At 35.0% G+C, this 19,918-nt stretch overlaps 4 protein-coding genes across 5 annotated transcripts; 1 reads left to right on the top strand and 3 right to left on the bottom strand.

Moving 5' to 3' along the window:
• The first annotated feature begins 200 nt into the window (after positions 1-200).
• LOC126673414 (leucine--tRNA ligase, cytoplasmic) lies at positions 201-4,643 on the top strand. Its single transcript, XM_050367554.1, has 3 exons — positions 201-353; positions 885-4,153; positions 4,299-4,643. The coding sequence occupies exon 2, from the start codon at positions 904-906 to the stop codon at positions 4,147-4,149; it is 3,246 nt and encodes a 1,081-aa protein (XP_050223511.1). The 5' UTR covers positions 201-353; positions 885-903; the 3' UTR covers positions 4,150-4,153; positions 4,299-4,643.
• A 1,975-nt stretch (positions 4,644-6,618) lies between these two features.
• LOC126673416 (pentatricopeptide repeat-containing protein At3g05340) lies at positions 6,619-8,988 on the bottom strand. The gene has a single exon (XM_050367556.2). The coding sequence runs from the start codon at positions 8,823-8,825 to the stop codon at positions 6,843-6,845; it is 1,983 nt and encodes a 660-aa protein (XP_050223513.1). The 5' UTR covers positions 8,826-8,988; the 3' UTR covers positions 6,619-6,842.
• Positions 8,989-9,480: 492 nt separating this feature from the next.
• On the bottom strand, positions 9,481-14,705 carry LOC126673362 (mannosylglycoprotein endo-beta-mannosidase). Of its 2 annotated transcripts, XM_050367474.2 has the most exons (11): positions 14,398-14,705; positions 13,720-13,858; positions 13,401-13,628; positions 13,172-13,230; positions 12,885-12,933; positions 12,316-12,546; positions 12,061-12,230; positions 11,758-11,962; positions 10,929-11,597; positions 10,616-10,843; positions 9,481-10,505 (listed from the first exon to the last, which is right to left on the bottom strand). In XM_050367474.2, exons 1-11 carry the CDS (start codon positions 14,541-14,543, stop codon positions 9,702-9,704), a joined length of 2,928 nt encoding a protein of 975 aa, XP_050223431.1. In that variant the 5' UTR covers positions 14,544-14,705; the 3' UTR covers positions 9,481-9,701. The 2 variants fall into 2 exon arrangements, with proteins under 2 accessions (XP_050223431.1, XP_050223432.1); XM_050367475.2 differs by lacking the exons at positions 13,172-13,230; positions 13,720-13,858; positions 14,398-14,705 and having other exon boundaries at positions 13,401-13,476.
• Positions 14,706-16,359: 1,654 nt separating this feature from the next.
• Positions 16,360-19,442, bottom strand: LOC126671230 (uncharacterized). The gene is made up of 3 exons (XM_050364980.1): positions 19,412-19,442; positions 18,241-18,244; positions 16,360-17,614 (listed from the first exon to the last, which is right to left on the bottom strand). The coding sequence occupies exons 1-3, from the start codon at positions 19,440-19,442 to the stop codon at positions 16,360-16,362; spliced, it is 1,290 nt and encodes a 429-aa protein (XP_050220937.1).
• Between the last annotated feature and the right edge of the window lie 476 nt (positions 19,443-19,918).

The raw sequence follows: 19,918 nt of genomic DNA, 5'->3' as shown, positions 1-19,918 counted from the left end.
ACTCTTTAATTTAAAACAGATGTTCTAATTGGCCGGGCTATTTATTATTTAACCAAATTGAAGCATTTACTTTAGTATTTACTAGTATTAAGTTCAAAACAATTATGGAACAAACAAGGGACAGATTTGCAATTAAAATTTATTTCAATATTTTTCATGAAAACTCGAAAAACTTATTTTATTTGAATCAAGATAAAGCTCATTAGAAATAAAAATAAATCATTTTTATCTATCAGTAAATTAAAAAGTCTAGGGTTCTTCATACTGAAGCCGCAACGCAATTATTCGCTACTCGCAGTGGCTCTTAAATCCTCAAATCTTAATGCCCTTCGAAGATTGATACTGAACCAGAGGTAAGCCAGAATTTCATTCAATTCATTTATTGTATTTGTTTTGTTTGATTTTACTTGTTTCTCGATTACTTATATGCCTAAATTATATTAAAAAAATTCAATTCAATACACTTCGGCTATGAATTGATGTTAAAATTTGTACTGTGGGTTAGTCATGATTACGAGATTTTGTATTTAAGCTAAAAAAAAGTTGGTGTTTTGATTCTATTTATGCATATGTTTCTCTTATTATTGGTATAAGTTTGAATTATGAAAGAACGTGAAGTGGTTATCTGGAATGCTAAGTTAGAAGAACACTGGCCCTATAACATATTATATAGACTAAGCAGTGCGAATGAAATGTTGAAAAAATAAGAAATTTTTAACTCGTTTAAAATTAAACAAAGACAGCTTCTTTTTCGAAATATGCTAGCTAGGTCTGTTATTTTTTTACTTGGTGGAGTAGCAGAGCAGAGGCTGAAGTTATTATGTGATACTGAACTCTATCTTCTTGATAAAAATCTGTTGCTTATAGTATTTCTTTAAATGCAGTTCGCATCATTTTTGTGAAATGGCAACTGAGGGTACAAAAAGTTTTGCAAGGAGGGATCGTCTCTTGGAGATTGAGCAAAAAGCTCGAGCCTGGTGGGAGGAGAAAGATGTTTTTAGGTCTGAATCTGCTGATAGGCCTCCTAAACCGAATGAGAAATTTTTTGGAAACTTTCCCTTTCCTTATATGAATGGGTTTTTGCATCTCGGACATGCATTCTCATTATCCAAGCTTGAGTTTGCTGCTGCCTTTCATAGATTAAGAGGTGCTAATGTTCTCTTGCCATTTGCTTTCCACTGCACTGGCATGCCCATCAAGGCTTCAGCCGATAAGCTTCGAAGGGAGATTGAGCAGTTTGGTGATCCACCTGTATTTGCCCATGAAGTGGATGATCAAGTAGAAGTAGAAACAGACACTGGAAATATTCCATTAGATAAGTTCAAGGGCAAAAAGTCCAAGGCGGCATCAAAATCGGGAGGGCAAATGTACCAGTGGGAAATCATGCGCAGTTTTGGGCTTTCGGATGCTGAAATATCAAAGTTCCAGGATCCTTATGAATGGTTGAGATTTTTTCCCCCATTAGCCATGGAAGATCTCAAGGCTTTTGGTTTAGGTTGTGACTGGAGGCGTTCATTTGTGACGACAGATATAAACCCGTACTTTGATTCTTTTGTGCAATGGCAAATGAGGAAATTAAAAGCCATGGGGAAGATTGTAAAAGATGTGCGCTACACAATATTCTCTCCCTTAGATGGCCAGCCATGTGCAGATCATGACAGGGCAAGCGGTGAAGGAGTGCAGCCCCAAGAATACACTATCATCAAAATGGAACTTCTACCACCTTTCCCTCCTAAATTGGGCCCTTTAGAAGGGAAAAATGTGTTTCTAGCTGCTGCTACACTGAGACCTGAAACAATGTATGGGCAAACAAATGCATGGGTACTGCCGGATGGTGAATATGGAGCTTTTGAGATTAATGAAACAGATGTGTTCATTCTTACAGAGAGAGCAGCCCTAAACCTGGCCTATCAGAACTTCTCAAGGTACCCTCAGAAACCTAGTTGCTTGGTTGAGCTAACTGGTTATGATCTCATTGGTTTACGCTTGAAGTCTCCACTTTCTTTCAACGAGGTCATATATGCTCTTCCCATGTTAACTATTCTGACAGACAAGGGCACTGGGATTGTGACTAGTGTACCTAGTGATGCTCCTGATGATTATATGGCATTGCATGATTTGAAAGCAAAACCTGCTCTGAGAGCTAAGTATAATGTGAAAGATGAATGGGTATTGCCATTTGAGATCGTGCCAATCATCAATATTCCGGAATTTGGAGATAAGGCTGCTGAAAAAGTTTGCTTGGATCTCAAAATTAAGAGCCAAAATGAAAAAGATAAACTTGCAGAAGCCAAAAGGTTGACCTATTTGAGAGGATTCACAGATGGAGTAATGCTGGTTGGAGAATTAACAGGCAGAAAAGTCCAGGAAGCAAAGCCATTAATTAAGGCTAAGCTCATTGAGTCAGGAGAGGCAATTATGTACAGCGAGCCTGAAAAGCGAGTTGTGTCAAGGTCTGGGGATGATTGTGTTGTTGCTCTTACTGATCAATGGTACATTACTTATGGAGAGGAAGAATGGAGAAAACTAGCTGAGGATTGCTTATCCAACATGAATCTCTATTCTGATGAGAATCGACATGGCTTTGAGCATACATTAAGCTGGCTGAATCAGTGGGCTTGTTCACGATCTTTTGGGCTCGGAACTCGCATTCCCTGGGATAAAGAGTTTCTTGTTGAATCCTTGTCTGACTCCACCATTTACATGGCTTATTACACTGTTGCTCACCTTCTTCATAACGATGACATGTATGGCTCAAGCAAGACCCATCCTGTTCAGCCTGCAGAAATGACAGATGAAGTCTGGGATTTTATCATCTGTAAGGGTCCATACCCCAAGTCATCTAATATACCTTCAAGTTTACTTGAGAAAATGAAGCAGGAGTTCGAATATTGGTACCCATTTGATCTTCGGGTTTCTGGTAAGGACCTTATCCAGAACCACTTGACTTTCTGTATTTACAACCATACAGCCATCATGGCTAAGCACCACTGGCCTCGTGGGTTCAGGTGCAATGGGCACATTATGCTTAATTCTGAAAAGATGAGCAAGTCTACTGGAAATTTCAGGACACTGCGCCAAGCAATTGAGGAATTTTCTGCTGATGCAACACGATTCTCTCTTGCTGATGCTGGGGATGGTGTTGATGATGCAAACTTTGTGTTTGGAACTGCAAACTCTGCAATCCTTCGTCTCACTAAAGAACTTTCCTTCATGGAAGAGGACTTGGCTGCAGAATCATGTCTGAGAATGGGTCCCCCATCTACTTATGCTGATCGAGTGTTTGAAAACGAGTTAAATTTGGCTGTCAAAATGACAGAGAAAAATTATCAGGACTACATGTTTAGAGAAGCTCTAAAAACTGGGTTTCATGATTTGCAAGCTGCAAGGTATGAATACCGATTTTCGTGTGGCTTAGGGGGCATGAACCGCGATTTAGTGTGGCGTTACATGGATGTGCAGACTCGCCTTATTGCTCCAATCTGTCCACACTATGCAGAATATGTATGGAGGGAAATTCTGAGAAAGGATGGATTTGTAGTGAATGCAGGTTGGCCTGTTGCTGGTGAACCCGACCTAACTCTGAAGGCTGCAAATAAATATTTGCACGACTTAATTGATAATATGAGGAAGACGCTTCATAAACAGCTCTTAGGCTCCAAAAAACCCAATAAGGGAGCTCCAGTTACAACATTAACTGCAGGCAAGATAGTACTTTTCGTATTTGTGAATGAGGAATATGATGGGTGGAGAGCGGAATGCTTGAGGATACTTCAAAGCAAATTTGACAGTAAAAATCGTACTTTTGCCCCAGATGCAGAGATAATGGAAGCACTGAAGAACAGTTCAGTTGGTCAGGCCACAGATTTTAGGCAAACCCAAAAACTTTGCATGCCTTTTTTGAGATTAAAGAAGAATGAGACCATTGCGATTGGGGCTCAGGCCTTGGATCTGAAATTACCTTTTGGAGAAATTGAGGTCCTTAAGGAGAATATTGATTTGATAAAGAGAAAACTTGAGGTTGAAGAGGTAGAAATTTTGTGTGCAACCAATGCTGATGATGTTTCTAAGGCTGGTCCTCAGGTCTCAGTGCTGAACCAAAGTTTCCCTTCTCCTGGAAAACCAACGCCCATCTACTTGACCATGTGAAGAGGTATATTTCCTTGGCAGCATCCTGACCTTGCATAGTTAGACTTGGATATTTCCTTCTTTTTTTCTATCTTAATAACTGCTTTACTGCACTGTTTTGACTCTTTTAAAAAATTGGCTTCTTGCATTGCTGTGCTTTTCAATAACAGGCAGGAGACGGCATGGGTTGCTTTGGATAGAGAGTATGTGGAGACAAAACAAAGGCTCATTTTGAAGAATTGGCTGCCGGAATGTCATCAGCTTGACATCGGTATGTTCTATTAGTAATGGCAGCATTTTGATTTAGAGCGGATCTTGGAGCGCCCATAAGTTTAAGTTATTGAAATTTTCTTAATGTGATGATTTAGGCTGTTCTGTTGATGAACTGACTAAGATATTTTGAGAATTTGACAATTGATATGAATTAATTGCATACCTGCTATGCTATAGACTAAAACCTTGCCCTCTTAATTTGTGATTTTTCTTATAGCCTAAATTTTGTGAGATTCTCTCAATCTGTGTTTATTTATTATTTTGAAATAATTGCTCACTTTTGCTGTTTGATATACTAATAAAAAGTACTCAACCTTCTGATTAGTTGATAAACTCTATTTAAAATGTCATATATATTGGAAACTTATAATCAGAATTTTCTCAGCATAAATTTCTGAACTCTCACTTTTATTTGAGTATTAGAAAATAGAATCACCTCAATGTCTCTGTAATTACGATGAAGTTTAGACTAGTTTAGCAGGGGCTGCGTGAACGCAAGCCCCATCTATAACAAATTATGACGTAGGCTCTCCCAACTTGGGGAGACCTTCGAGAAGGGTATTAATAGAATGCTGATAATGTCTGTCATTAATATTTTAAAAGATTGATTGTAGTTGAAAATTTATTTACTGTAGGTATATCCTATGTAAAATTAAACTAAGATATGGGAAATTGGGTCAATAAGCTCTCTTCATTGCATGCTTCTGGCATCAGATCATTTGATGAAAACTGGTGCAATTGGCTACATGTTGATTCAGAAGATAAGTCTTCTAAACAGCAGATATAAAGGTCAAACTAAATATATTGCGGTGTCGATTCAGAACCAGTCCACATGTTTGGTTGAAGTCTTTGGTTGTTTCTTTGGCTTCTGGTACCGGTTGTTCTCATCGGCCGAGCTATCATATGGTACATCCAAGATGCTGCAATTCAGATAACACTATCTAAATCATATACCTCTAATGAAAGCAAGTCTAGAGTCGGCTGAATATGAGTTTTAGTAAGTGTTTTAAGAACCGAACTGGACCTGCAGGTTCAATTCGTCCTTAAAAACTGAATATACAGTTCATCTAACCTGTTGAACCTATGGCCATACCAGGTTGTTCAGTTTTTAAAACACTGATGTTAGTTAGTTGCAGTTAGAAGTTGAACTTTGAACAAAACAACAGTGATTGATTTTGGCAATCTAAGCACTACCGATTTCTAAACTATAAGCTGCAAGAAATAAAAGGCAACACATAACTTGCAGGAGAATAGACCGATCAACCTTGCGATGTTGCCCTTGCAGTTCCGGTTGAAGACGAGTATCTAAAGGCCTGAGGGGCTGCTTGTACGCATGAATAAGGACCACCTGCAGTTATGTTTACCCATCAATCATCTTATTAGTCCTCCATTACATAGATTAGCCAATATTTAGAGATTTTCGATGTTTACAACTACTTGCACGGAAACTTCCACAACTCTATCTATGTTTCAGCGTTCCGTTTCCATTTTCGGAAATGTTTATTAAATTTCAGAACTCTATCATTCAAATGTAAAATATTTCATTTCACCATTTTCTGTTTGGACGTTTTCTCGTTTCAATGTTTTCTTTTCCGTGCTACATATGTTTTTATTTATTATAGAAGGTAGTACACTACCGTGACACAGATTGAACAAGATAGTACATTTGCCAACACAAAGAACTTCATTGACAAAGATATCAAATGCTTCACACAAGCTCTCCATTATTGTCTTTTGTTTACATGAATTGTAATGACCGGTTACCAGCTTTAACCAACTCATTATTCACCGGAAAAGCAGTTCAAAGAACAGTTAATGATGACCGGAAAATGAAAAAGCCGTGTCATTTGAGATTTTCTTTCCTTTTAGGCATTAGACTAATGAAACGGTGCGTTTAGCATCAGTTGGAGGCCCACCTCCGGCAGGTTTATGACAATTGGTTTTATTTTGAAAATTATGAATTAAATCTCTAGAAAAGATAAAAAAAATTGGTTTATATAATTCAAATTAAATTAGGACTATTTGCATATTAAATCCAATATGTTATGTTTGTAACAATTTTATCTTATTCTTTAACATTTAAACCTTTCAATTTTTGGCATTGTGTAGTATATTTTCATGTTGTGACGTAGTTTTTTACAAAACGGCGCCCTTTTTCACATAGTTTTTTGCTTTATTATTAGTGAAAATGACTATATAATGTAAAAGCGTAAAAGATTGGAATGTGCGATACGCCATTTTTAAAATTAAAATTAAATCGCTACAAACGTGAAACGTTGGAATCTAATATGCAAATAACCATTAAATTATGAATGACAATGTGCTTGTTTTATAACCTATTAACCATGCCTTCATGTAATAGAAAGAACCAGTCTCTGACTGTCATTCTCCAAGTTTCAGTGAAAGTAAAGCTTAGCTCTTATCTAGTAAAGTACAGTAAGCTAATCATTGATTGTCTCTTTGCCATCTTGTTCTATGTAATAAAGAATAAACCTCTTATCAGGCACATACCCTTCATCAATCATGAGCCTAAACAATTCTCCCAAAACTCCATATATCCCCTCAGCTTGTGGATGTTTTTTATCCTCAACAACAAAGCTATGAACTTTCTTCTCAATCTCAATCCAACTTATCCCAGTTTCTTTAGCCACTCTCATTTCTTTCATTCTCTTAATAGTTTCTGCTCTTTCACTCCATCTACCTTTGCTAGAATATATATTAGCCAACAACACATACGGCGCCGCCTTGTCGGGTTCTAATAACATCAACTTTTCAGCTGCATATTTCCCCGTTTCAGCATCTCCACGAAAGCTACAAGCACCGAGCAAGGCTTGCCAAATAAGCACGTCGGGCTGTATAGATAAGCTTTCGATGAAGCTTTTAGCTTCATTGAGAAGCCCTGCTCGACCTAACATGTCGACAACACAAGCGTAGTGTTCTGTTCTAGGAGTAATATTGTATACTTCAGTCATGGAATTTAGAAAGTTCATACCTTTGTCGACTAAGCCTACGTGGCTACAAGCATGAAGCAATGAAAGAAAAGTAACATCCGTTGGCGCTGCGTGTTCCTCAAGCATCACTTCGTATAGTTGTAGTGCTCGAAAGCAATCCCCGTGGCGAGCGAAAGCAGCAATCATAGAGTTCCATGAAACTGAGTTCCTCTGTGGTAGTTTGTCGAAGACTTTGATTGATTCCTGCAACTCTCCGCACTTGGAGTACATGTTAATTAGACCATTGCTAACAAAAGGATTCGAACCAAAGCTTCTTTTGATAACCAATGAATGTATTTGTTTACCAAGACCTAAAGAAGTATCCACACCAAATACCCCAAGAACAGCTGAAACCATGTTCGGGTCAACCTCAATTCCAACATTCACCATTTTCACGAAAAACTGTATCGCTTCTTCCTCAAATCCGTTCTGTGCAAAACCTACGAGAATTACAGTCATGGAAACCTCATCCAACTCCACCGCAGCCTCAAAAACCCGCCACGCATCTTCCACACTTCCACATTTTGAATACATGTCCATTAATGCACTCTCAATGCATAAATCAGACTGAATTCCCGATTTCAATACAAGTCCATGAATTTGACGCCCTTCCTCCAATGCTTGCAAACCCGAACATGCTGTCAACGAACTCAAATACGTCAAAAAATTTGGTTCCACAAAGCCACAATGCATTTGCACAAATAATCTCAAGCTATCCTCATACATTTCATTCTGTGCTAACCCTGATATAATAGCTGTCCAAGTAATAACGTTCCTTTCAAGCATCTCATCAAAGACCTGCCTCCCAGAACTATAACACCCACATTTAAAATATGATGTTATTAATGCATTCCCTACAGTAATTTCTTGCTCAAAACCAATTAAAACCACCACAGAATGTATCATTTTATTTGCAAAACTAAGTTCAGGCCTATCACAAGCTGATAATACAATGGTTAAAGTTGCTTGATCCAACCCATTTAAAGAAAATTCTCTCATTCGTTCAAAGAACCCGAAACCCGTATCCAACTCCCTATTCCTAAAAAACCCAGAAATCATTATATTCCATGAGACAGTGTCTCTCATAGGCATAGTATCAAACAGTTTAACAGCATCAGTGAAGATCCCACATTTTGCATACATAGAAAGGAGAGAGTTCCAAGTAACTAACACGTTTCGGACATCGGAATCATTACGGCAGTCAAAAAATTCATGATTTTTAATGATGGAGGCATGAATTGAAGAACCCAGATGGAAGTAACCTTCTTTTCCACATGTAGATAATAAAAGGCTAATATCAACGAGACTGAGGATAAATGTACAAGCTTTTGAAGATGGGGATTGCTGAATTCGGGTTTTGAATGGAGATAGAATAGATGTTACCCGAGAGGGAAGATGAGAATTTAGTGTGTGAAGGACCCATTTGGATTTCATCCATGAAAATGGGAATTGAATACCAAGTGTTTGATGTAATTACTAAGAGGGAAATTACCGACTTTTTGAAATTATGAAATTCAACGGTCGAAAAAGAGAAGTCCCGCGCTTATACTTTTTTTCGGTAAATCCACATTTCCTGCAGCAAGTTAAATTCATAATAGTTCATATTCGGGGTGAGGAAAAAAAAACTGCCCGGCGGAATTAACCGACCGTACCGATGACTTTTGGATGGTTCGGTTCGGTCAAAACTTCAAGTCCGGTCGAACGGTTCAAATATAAAAATTTCGGTTTTCTGGTTATCGGTCCGGTTTGAATTTTAAACTATCCCAATTAACCGAACCAACCAAATTAACCAAAAATTTGGATTTATTAACTCTTTAATTTTTTCTAATATTTATGTCGGTTTTAACCGAACCAACCGAATTAACGACCTATTTGGTCGGTTTGGTTTTGAAATGTTTTTCCTTTCTTATTCGGTTGGTTCGGTTTTCGTTAAATTCTTTTATTCTTCTGATTCGGTTTTGGCTATTCGGTGAAAGAATTGTAGGTTCGATTTTGATCAAACCGACCGAATGCTCACCCCTAGTTCATATGCATGCTTACACCGAGGTATCATAAAATAGGGAATAAGATGAAAAATGTGAATGCTATATCCAATGGAAAGAATGCTTTATTTTTAGTATTGCTAGTTGAACTATTACAAATAGAAGTTTTTTCAAGAGCAAATGCATGTATAAGCTCCGAAATGGAATTAATCACATACAATGAGATAACTTGAAGATTTCAGGTCCAGCGTGAATAAAAAAACCTCTAAACTCTTAACCATTGCAAAACCAAGACAAGCAAGTTTACGGAGAAGTACTCGTGCCGGGATCAAAAAATATTATGGCCATTATAATAATTCCAGCCTTGAAGCGTTATCCGAGGAGTAACACCTGGAGGAACCTCAAAAGATAGCTTGATCGGCATAATCTCGCCTGGCACAAGCGAGAAGTGGTTGTCTGAGTAATGAACAGGTAGAATTCTTAAGTCTTCCCCTTCCTGGTGGTTAGTCTTTGATGCATGAATAGAGAAGTGAAGGAAGAAGGCAACTCCTTCCTCGGAACCGTTAATCTCAGTTACTCTCAGACCATCAGTTTCCGGAGAAAAATGTTTGTAGATCCTCTGCAGTAAGCTAGCTTCAGGCTTTTGCTTAGCTTTGTCATTTACAGGTTCCAGCTCCATCGAGGAGGTATCAAAATCATCACCAACTAGTCTGGTAATGAAATTATTCTTATAAGTCGAGCATTTCGAGTCTGGTTTCTTAGATATGTTATGCACGCGCATATCTATTTCATAAGTGGATCCTTTTATGAAAGTCTTTGATGTTATCTTGAGAGGAACTTTTCTCTTCCTGTAAGGTTCGAGCAGCTTGTAATCTCCACCAGGCAAATGTAACCAATAAAAGTTTCTAGATATAATGCCATAATCTGACATATTATAAAGCTTGAGGAGAAGAAAGTAGACTGGTTTTGGGTTTTTGGACTTTGGGTACTTCATCTCGCCAATGGATACTGTTTTCTTTGGTGGAAGAGAGAGTTTTTCAAATACTTTATAATACGGGCATGCTCCTGATAGATCCCATACCGATGCTTCAATGGCTACACCAGACAGTTGCTCCGACAGGGTATTAACAGCCTGTTTATGGAAAGAGAAATAGAAAGTCACATAAGTATCCGCAAAACAGACGTATTTTGATCTTTCAATACCATAATATCTCCAGTGACTTAGGATTATGTGGTAATTACCTCAATAGAATATGTACTCAGATTCAACTGGACATGAATTGGCTCTGCCGCACATCGACAGCCATAGAAACCTGCTGTTTGATCAAGAAGATGATCGTAAAACTGGCCTCTCAGACCTGTCCATGGATTCTGCGTCTTCCAAATTAAGAAACCAGTGTGTTTTTTCCACATTTTCGAAGTATAGCCCTCAATTAAAGCTCTATACTGAATGTAGTTAACAAGCTGAGCCTGAGAGATTGGTTTGTAAACAAGTTAGATAGAAGCTTAGAACAGTACTAAAGCTATCCTAATCAAATCAGATGAAGAATTATACCTTTAAACAAAAGTCATCCAGATCTTTAGGAACTCCATACAATAAAATCTGATCATGAACCTTTCCTGGTTTTGAATATGGAATGTATTTATGGTATTCCCATATTGGGTTTGCGACTTCTTCTACATAACCATCGGGCATCACCTTAAACAATGGAATTTGCCACCCTTCTGGAGGCATTGTTGCTCTAATAGTTGCAGCAACCGGCATTCCCACATTACCAACCTCAGGATTGAATCCGTACTTGTAATAATCATCTCTAAAGAAATCTTCAGGATTTTGGATTTCATAAGGGCCATCGGTGAAGTCCCCCTTTCCATTTGCAAAGCCATCCCACATGGATCCTTGAACATAAATACGTGTACCATCGAGATATTGACTAGGAGCAACTGATTGTAAAGGCAGATCTTGCATAGATTGGCTATTTTCGTCAAATTTCAGAAAATGGGGATGGAGTTTGAGGTCATTCTTCAAAGCAGCATTGATATCAGGTGGTGGAACTTGTTCATTTCCACCAACCCACAGAGCAAGACTAGGGTGATTCCTTAGAAGCTTGACAGTGTCTCTAGCACATAGCAGAAAAAGGCCGTGATCAAGCGGACCATTTGGATTTGATACCGGGACACCTCTTCCATCAACATCTCCAGTGATCCAAAACTCTTGCCACACCTACAAAACTTAGATCATGGTATAAATCGAGGAGACGGCACATTAATTCGAATAACATGTTATCTGTCTCTAGTAGCAAATTTAGATATTAAGTAGGATTAATGAAAATCAGATTGAAATAGATATTACAGTGGTCCAAATAAAGAGAAGCCATACTTACCAGCAAACCATAAATGTCACAGTAATGATAGAACTCCGGTCTCTCAGCTAATCCACCACCCCAACAGCGGATCATGTTAAAATTCATATCAGCATGGAACTTGATGTCTGTTTTATAACGTTTTCTTGAAAGTCGCAGTAAGCCATCCGACACTATCCAATTACCACCGCGGATAAAAATAGGCTGTCCATTGACCTTGAACAATCTGTAGGGTATTTATGGGTTACAAATCAAATTCTAGAAGCTGAATAAACTGGACTATAAGACATGAACCAGTTGCTCCTAATTGTAATGTAGCAATACCTTCCACCGGTATTGCTGTCAATGTAGCTTTCAATTTTACGGAAACCAAACAGCTGGTTCCATGAGTCTGATTCTCCAAATCCCTCCGCATCAACAGTAATACTGACATTGTACAGGGATTGCTTTCCCATGCCATTTGGCCACCATAAATTAGGCTTGTAGAAGAAAAGCTGGCAATTTGAACCATTGCACTAGATAAGAATTGTGTCATGAAATTTAAATCCAAAGAGCAATGACGATGGAGCTGTAACTAACCTGAGGAAAAGTATACTGAATAGTTTTTCCAGCAGGAATTGACACATGCTGCGTTTGAAGATGCTCTACCAAGCAAAAGTTTCCTTCAAGTTCAACTGTCACTTGGATATTTATATTACATTCAGCAACCCAAGCGCTTTTGTTTTCCAACTCAGTTGTAGCATACAAATATACCCTCTTATAACCATCAAAAAATGTTGAAACTAAATGGGGATCTACAATTTTCACAGGCTGCACCAGATAGGAGTTAATCAATATGTATAGCTGTTAATCATTACAGGTATAAGAAACAGTGCTATCAATTGTCAAATTATTAGATTTTACATAACTAAAAATGAGAATCTCTGAATAGCATGAGATTTGATTCATTTAAGAAAAAAAAGGATTGAGCACAGATATTTTTAAAAAGGAAATAATACTTTTTCAGTAAGATAATTCCAGGAAGTATCTAATGAACACTAAATTATTATTTGTTATAAGGAGGAGCGCAAAAATATCTTAGTATATCATTATCAAAGCAATCTTTGTAAAAAAATAAAAGGAAACTCATCATAATGTATCAGACTAACCCCAGTGACATAAATTGATGCCTCATCCCATATGCCAGTGTTCCTATCCCTGAAATAGTAATAATATCACATTAATCTACAATTAAGTTTTTAAGACAACAAATTGATCCGAAAACAATATTTGTAACAAATCTACATTTTAACTGAAAATAACAAAGTCGCAAAAGCTTGAATTAAACTTGTTCTGCTTTTCCATTGTGACTTAAGAAATAGCATATGTATGAACATAATAACCAACTCAATTGAATAACTGTTGCACCATAGCAAACCACAGGGGGAATTGCTACCTTATCGGAGCCATCCAATCCCAACCTTCAACATATTGCGTAGCCACATCTTTACCGATCTGACAGAAGGGGGAAAGTGATAAAACAATGTCACATAAGCACCCTATATTTATTTATCACATCAATGTTCCATCCAGTATCCAAATATCTTTATCTAATCATGCAAATGCATCAGCGACAAGAAACTCATAGATTTAGTTAAAGCAATTTTCCATAATAAACCCTATACCTCATGATCCCCACCCTGCCCTCCTTCAGGAGGAATGCTTCCTGGATGATCAGGAGGATGAACAAGAACAGCCAACAAATTTGTACCTTCGGGATTTAAAATATCAGTAACATCAAGAGCATGTCTTCTAAACATCCCTTTGGGTAACACCTTGAGGTGTCCATTCAAATACACATCAGCGGAGTAGTTGATGGCACGGAAATTCAGCTCCAGATGTTGATTTCCTGACTGAAAAATGCAAAGTAATGACACACACACAGACATCCAAAAAATGTATCTTATTCATCATAATTAACATCGATATTCAAGAATCACATACCAGCTTAGACTCAAAAGTAGTGAAGAACCAAAATGTATAATACTCCCTTCCAGAGTCAGCAATATCGATTATTGTTTCATTTTCTAAACCGTAGAATGGATCAGGCACCTTTTTATTTTTTACTAGAGTTCCCAACACACTGCCAAGAGAAAATGATTCATCTAATTATTAATGCTTAATTGCGTATTTGCAATTTTAAAACGGACTTCAATTTTGGCAATTTAATACATGAACTATCATTTTTTTGCAATTTCAAACACCGAGCCATTTTCCATCAAAAAAATGCTGATGTGGACACCGTTCCAGCGTCCACATCAGCATTCTTTTGATGAAAAATCGCTCGGTGTTTAAAATTGCAAATATTCGAAAGTTTGTAGGCTGACATTGCCAAAATTGAAATTTCGTGTTAAAATTACGGTGGTGATTTTTAAGCAATTAAGCCTACAATCAACAAGAATTCAAATTAAATAGTCATTCTAATTCAAAACATAATAAATTAATCAGTATAAAACTCTCATTACTAAAAACCAATCACATTTTACCCATTATTCCAATTTTTCCAAGCTATCAAAATCAGAAACAACACTAGGAATAAGAGTCAATTTAGTCAACAGAGTCAAGAAATAAAGGTACTGATATAACCGAAGCTAGAGAACAAGAAAATGCAAGTACTATTACGTTCCCGGAACGGCCGCATCCATCCATGGGTCACTGGGACCGGCAGGCGGGTGAGTGGTGGTGAGCTGAACTCCGTTGAATTTAACCTCCGTCGATCTCGCCGCAAACCAACCGGAGTCGAGCACTATCTTCCCGATCTTCGCCATTACTGAAGAGAATTAGTGTTATCCAAATCTAGACAGTGACTAGGATTGAGAGTGGTTCTTGTATAGAAGTGGAAGTTGAAGTAAGTAGAAGAAGAGAGAAGTTTTTGAGTGTTGCCATTAATGTACAGCACGTGGGTTGTGTCTGTTTGCTTTTTTACGGTTCATATTTACGGGTGGGGATTTTTGCACTCCACCATTTATAGCCGCACTCCAATTTTAATTGTAAATTACTTATCAACCCTTCATTGAATATCCTTTATTTTCTTATTTTTAATATCCCATAATTACCCTTATTAGCTATTATTCTAATCTTACTCCTATTGTCTTTCTCCAAAAAGAATTCTTATTGACGGCTATTTAAATTCTTAAACAAAAAATTATGCTAACATGGAGACACCAAATTTTAAAAATATAGAGCTTGAAAATTTCCAAAGCATTAATGATAAAAGCAACTCAGAAAATTTATCAGAACATGATATGCTTGATGATGACAGTTTCTTGGAATTTATTTTTAATGGTACGTAATATTTATTATATTTTTTGAATAAATTTACTATATTTGTTCTTCATTTTAATTAATCGAAATTTAAATGAATGTTGTAGTGTAATTTTTTTTCTTATCATGCTAACTACGATTATTAATAATGTTGCTAAATATGGATTAAATTTTTATATTGATGGGTGTGGATCATTCATCTTGTAGATATTTAACTTTTATAAGATCATATGTTTATTGTCAATTGAAATAAAAATATTAGAATTCAATTAGTATACATCAATTCAAATACGTAAAAGCTATTGAACTAAGATAATTTTAGAATGGAAAAAGATTATATACAGTAGCTTTTATAATGAAAAATTTGTTTAGTTGTCACTGAATTGGAAAATTGATATGCATCCTAATTTGTATAGATAATTAGAATTCAATTAGTATAATATACTTATGCTTTTAAGTTGTAATTAGAAAAGTTATAATTTACATCACAACAGTAGCTTTTAGTAATTTCATTATATGTATGATATGCAGATATGGCTCTATTTTCGTTTACATTATCACCTATATACACACAATTTTAGCAATATAAATTACATCAACTTTTAGTAATTAATTGATTTTTCGTTTTTGCTATTTCTTATAACAGAAAATATACATTTTGACAATCAAAATCAAGAAAGCCAAAATCAACAAGATGATTTTCAAAAGCTCAGTGCAATATTATACAATAACCGAGAAGAGTTGTTAAGTGATATTCGTACTATTGCATCACAACAAGGATATATTGCGGTTATAAGAAAATCAAAAGGAGAAAGATAAGTTACCATTGGATGTGATAGAAGAGGAACTTATAGACCTACTATAATGCCGACGGAGCAAAGAAAAAAAAGATCGGCATCTCGTCTAAAACAATCTTCGTTGCCGTTTTCCATTAAACAAAATTATAGATGCATGCAATGAAATAGTTAAAAGATGCATGACACTAAATAAGGGTAGTTTTGGTATATTAGAAGATTAAAAATGATGAATACCAAATAAAGGATAACAAAGTCATTTGCTATTAATTGTGGAGTGCAGTTATAAATAAGTGGAGTGTGAAAATTCTCACCCCATATTTACATGTTCTCAAGGTTTTTTTCACTGCTCGTATTTTGGCTGTCGTTGCTTAAAGATAATAGTGAAATAAATATGTGTATAAAAAAAATTATTTTGTATTTTATGATAAATATTGCTATACTTTTTTAGTAATAATATTTTTAATTTTTTTTTCCAGAAAAGATGATATATTGATAGAGCATAAAGTGCAAATTACAAATAGAGTTACAGACCCAGAATATACGAATTCTTAACTAAAGAAGCTAATTCATGAGCTAAAACATTAAACTTACGATTGACATATTGAACAATACAAACTCTAAAACGATTCTGAAGACGCCATATATCTTGACAAATCCCCCAAGTATGATAATCCAGTATTCGGTGTGAATTAATAGCTTGTGAGACTTGAAGAGCGTCACCCTCCATTATTACATGACTCCATGAACATAAAACAGCCCAATTCAGAGATTCTCGGAGTGCTAAAAGTTCTAAAATTCCGGGATCCCAAATGTGTCTAAAATAAGCATGAAACCTGCCAATAACAATTCCATCAGAATCCCTTGCCACTGTTGCTATAAACCCACATTGATGTAATCGAGCAGTTGAAGCATCATAGTTAAGCTTTATAAATCCTCGAGGAGGTGGCAGCCATGAGCTTTGAGGTGATAATACATGCTGATCAGAATATGAGGAAGAAAAAGTTTGATTAATACCTGCATATTCTTGATAAGCAGCAACAGCATCCCGCACAACCTGCTCCTCACTTTGTATTTCATTCTCAAACAGCAACTTGTTTCGACATTTCCATATATACCAACAAACAAAACATGCTAGTTGTAGAGATTCTTTAGATGGATCTTGAGTGAGTAAAGCATTAGATAGGTATTGCCATAATAGATGAAAAGATAAAATAGGAAAATGTTGTGGCAGTAAACCCAAAGGAGAAGCGAACCAAATTTTTTGAGCAAATGGGCAAAGGAACAACATATGAGACAATGATTCTGCACTTCCACAATGCACACATTTAACATCAATATTGAAGCGAATAAATAAAGCTTCCCCAGTTGGTAAAGCCTCATGAAGGGCCCTCCAAATAAAAACTTTAATACGAGGATAAATTTTTAGAAGCCAAATATTTTGCCAATCCGTCTTTGAAAAATGCATTGTAACAGGAGATATAGCAGGATGTCTAATAAGAGATGCTTGAAAGTACCCAGATTTGGATGTGTAATTGCCAGACTTTTGATGCTTCCAAATGAGTCGGTCAGGTTGAGCACAATACGGTATTGGCAACGATAAAATAGCAGTAGCATGAGCAGGTATGAATAGGTAACGAATAAGCACTTCATTCCAGTTACATGTGACATGATTTATCAAATCAAATATGGAAGCAGGTACCTCATGTAAAGCTCTGTCATTATAAAAATTAAAATAGGGGAATTCTAAAAGTCCAAAAGAAATTAGGAGATGTTGAGACCTAAATACAAAAGCATACAATTCAAGATTTCCAATTTTAACACGTATAGTGACAGTTTATTAAGATGATAGTTTTTATAAATGTGGAAGTTTAAAGAACGTGGGTAGCATTTGATGGTTTTTTGAACAAATGCTTTAAGAAATAGACAACGATTGTAAAGTCCAGCAAAATCAATTAAAAACTGTTAGAGATAAATCAATGTTAATATCTTATTTTTGTGATTTCATCTGTATTGCAAGTTATATTTTTTTACTTCTATTTATGTTTTTTAATATTGTTTTAATCGTAACTTCAATCATAGTGTCTATTTTAATTTTTCAATTACATAAACTCTCTTTCAATTTTATACGTTATTTCTGATTCTTTTTAAGAACGTTTAAGTTATTTATGGTATTTTAAAAATTGCTACAATCACTTAATTTAATTTTGAAGTCTCTAATTTGAGATATAATCTATAACACGCTCACACACATAAATTTTCCACCAACTGTTTTTAAGAAAAAAAAACACACTCATATTTTCTATAATTATAGATAACTTAAAGTTGATTTTTTTTTATTGCAAGTTTGGTCAAAAATACTTTCAGAGAATTAAGTAAATTCTTATAGGATTAGTGACAAACCAACCTTCCTATAAGAAAAAAGTTATAGGATTAGTGACAAAACAACCTTCCTACAAGAAGAAAGTTAATCAAATCCTTATAGGATTAGTGACAAAACAACCTTCCTCCAAGAAGAAGCGTGCTACGAGAATCTCAAAGTATAATTATCCATCTACATCAAAAAAAGTATCAAATATATTTTAGGAAAAAGTATACTACTAATGATGTCTATCCTTTATAACACTAGTTTCGCATTGCGTGCTATGCACGTGGCTCGTAACATAACTCCTCAATGAACATATTAGTAAATTTATTATAATTATATCAATTTTTTATTTATAATTAATATTAAATTAGTTAAGAATTTTTGTAAAAGTAAATATAATAATCATAATTAAATAATTAATTTAATGTTATTAATAATATCTTTAAAAATAATAAGATAGAAATTTAAATAATAATATATTGACCAAATATATTATTTTAATTTTGTAGTTCAATCAAACAAAAATATAGGTATTCCTACTAATTTGGAGACAATTTAGTTATTTTTTCATATTAAAGATTTAATTGGAGATAATTTAGCTACCTATTCTAATTAGGACTTTAAATATAACAGTGATTAGTTAAATAACTAATTAATTAATGACTATAAAACATTTATTTAGTAGTAAACTGAAAAGGATTATTCAGTAAATTTGCCTGTCCTCCCCATCCGTGCTTTTATATATAGTATAGATTAGTATATTTATTATGTCTACTTATTTTGGGTTTATTTAAATATTTGAACTTGTTTATTTATATTGATAAGTATTTGTGACATACATATTATAGTAGGTTTTTCAAGTTAAGGTGAAAAAATATTTGTTTCAAAAAAATTATAATAAATTTTTATTTTTATGAATTCATTTTTTTAAATTTGCTTATAATAAAATTTTATAATTATTAATACAATTTAAATTAAAGAATATTACAATTACAACTTTTATTTTATTCATATTAAAGTAATATAAATTATAGTAAATACACAAATTAATAAACAAAAAATAATACATATACTAAGTAAGTGATATAAAAACAGACTGCACCAGTCTGTTAAACTGATAACCAGAACTAGAGTTTGATCTGGTTTGATTATGGGTCAAAATTTATAAATAAGATTAGACCAATCATCAACCGTTTTTGTCGATTCTAACTGGTATCTTTTGATTTTCCAGGTTTCACCATTTAATCTAAATAATACTTTTAAAAAAATAAACAATGTCCATACCATAATTAAAATAGTCTAAAGCCTAAGAGCTCAAAAAAATTAAAGAGATATTGAAGTTCAAGTACATAAACCTACAAGCAAAAGTCTCCAATATTAATACGGTGCAGTTACGATTATTGACCAAAGGATAATTTTTTTTATCAAAGTGAAGGTTGTGTAAGTTGAGGAACGTGAGATAGTTGAAGAGAAGTAGGCATCTAACAATTTTCTAAAAAAGCACTTTAAAAAGAAAAACAGATGACGATTGCAAAAGTCCCAAACAATCAATCAATAACTCAAAAACTTGTAGAAGAAAAACGATGTCAGCTTTGTAATTTTTAGAATGCATACTTATTGTAATTCGAGTTTTCTTAGTTCAAATTTTGTTTTTCAGAATTATTTTGAACTGTAGTTTCGGTTGCAACTTCAATTTCATTTTTTTTAATTACAAAGC

The sequence above is a fragment of the Mercurialis annua genome, linkage group LG3, assembly GCF_937616625.2.
Source record: "Mercurialis annua linkage group LG3, ddMerAnnu1.2, whole genome shotgun sequence".
NCBI classification, from domain to species: Eukaryota; Viridiplantae; Streptophyta; class Magnoliopsida; order Malpighiales; family Euphorbiaceae; genus Mercurialis; species Mercurialis annua.
Note: the sequence above shows the minus strand (reverse complement) of the source record. Positions and strands in the feature narration are given on the sequence as shown.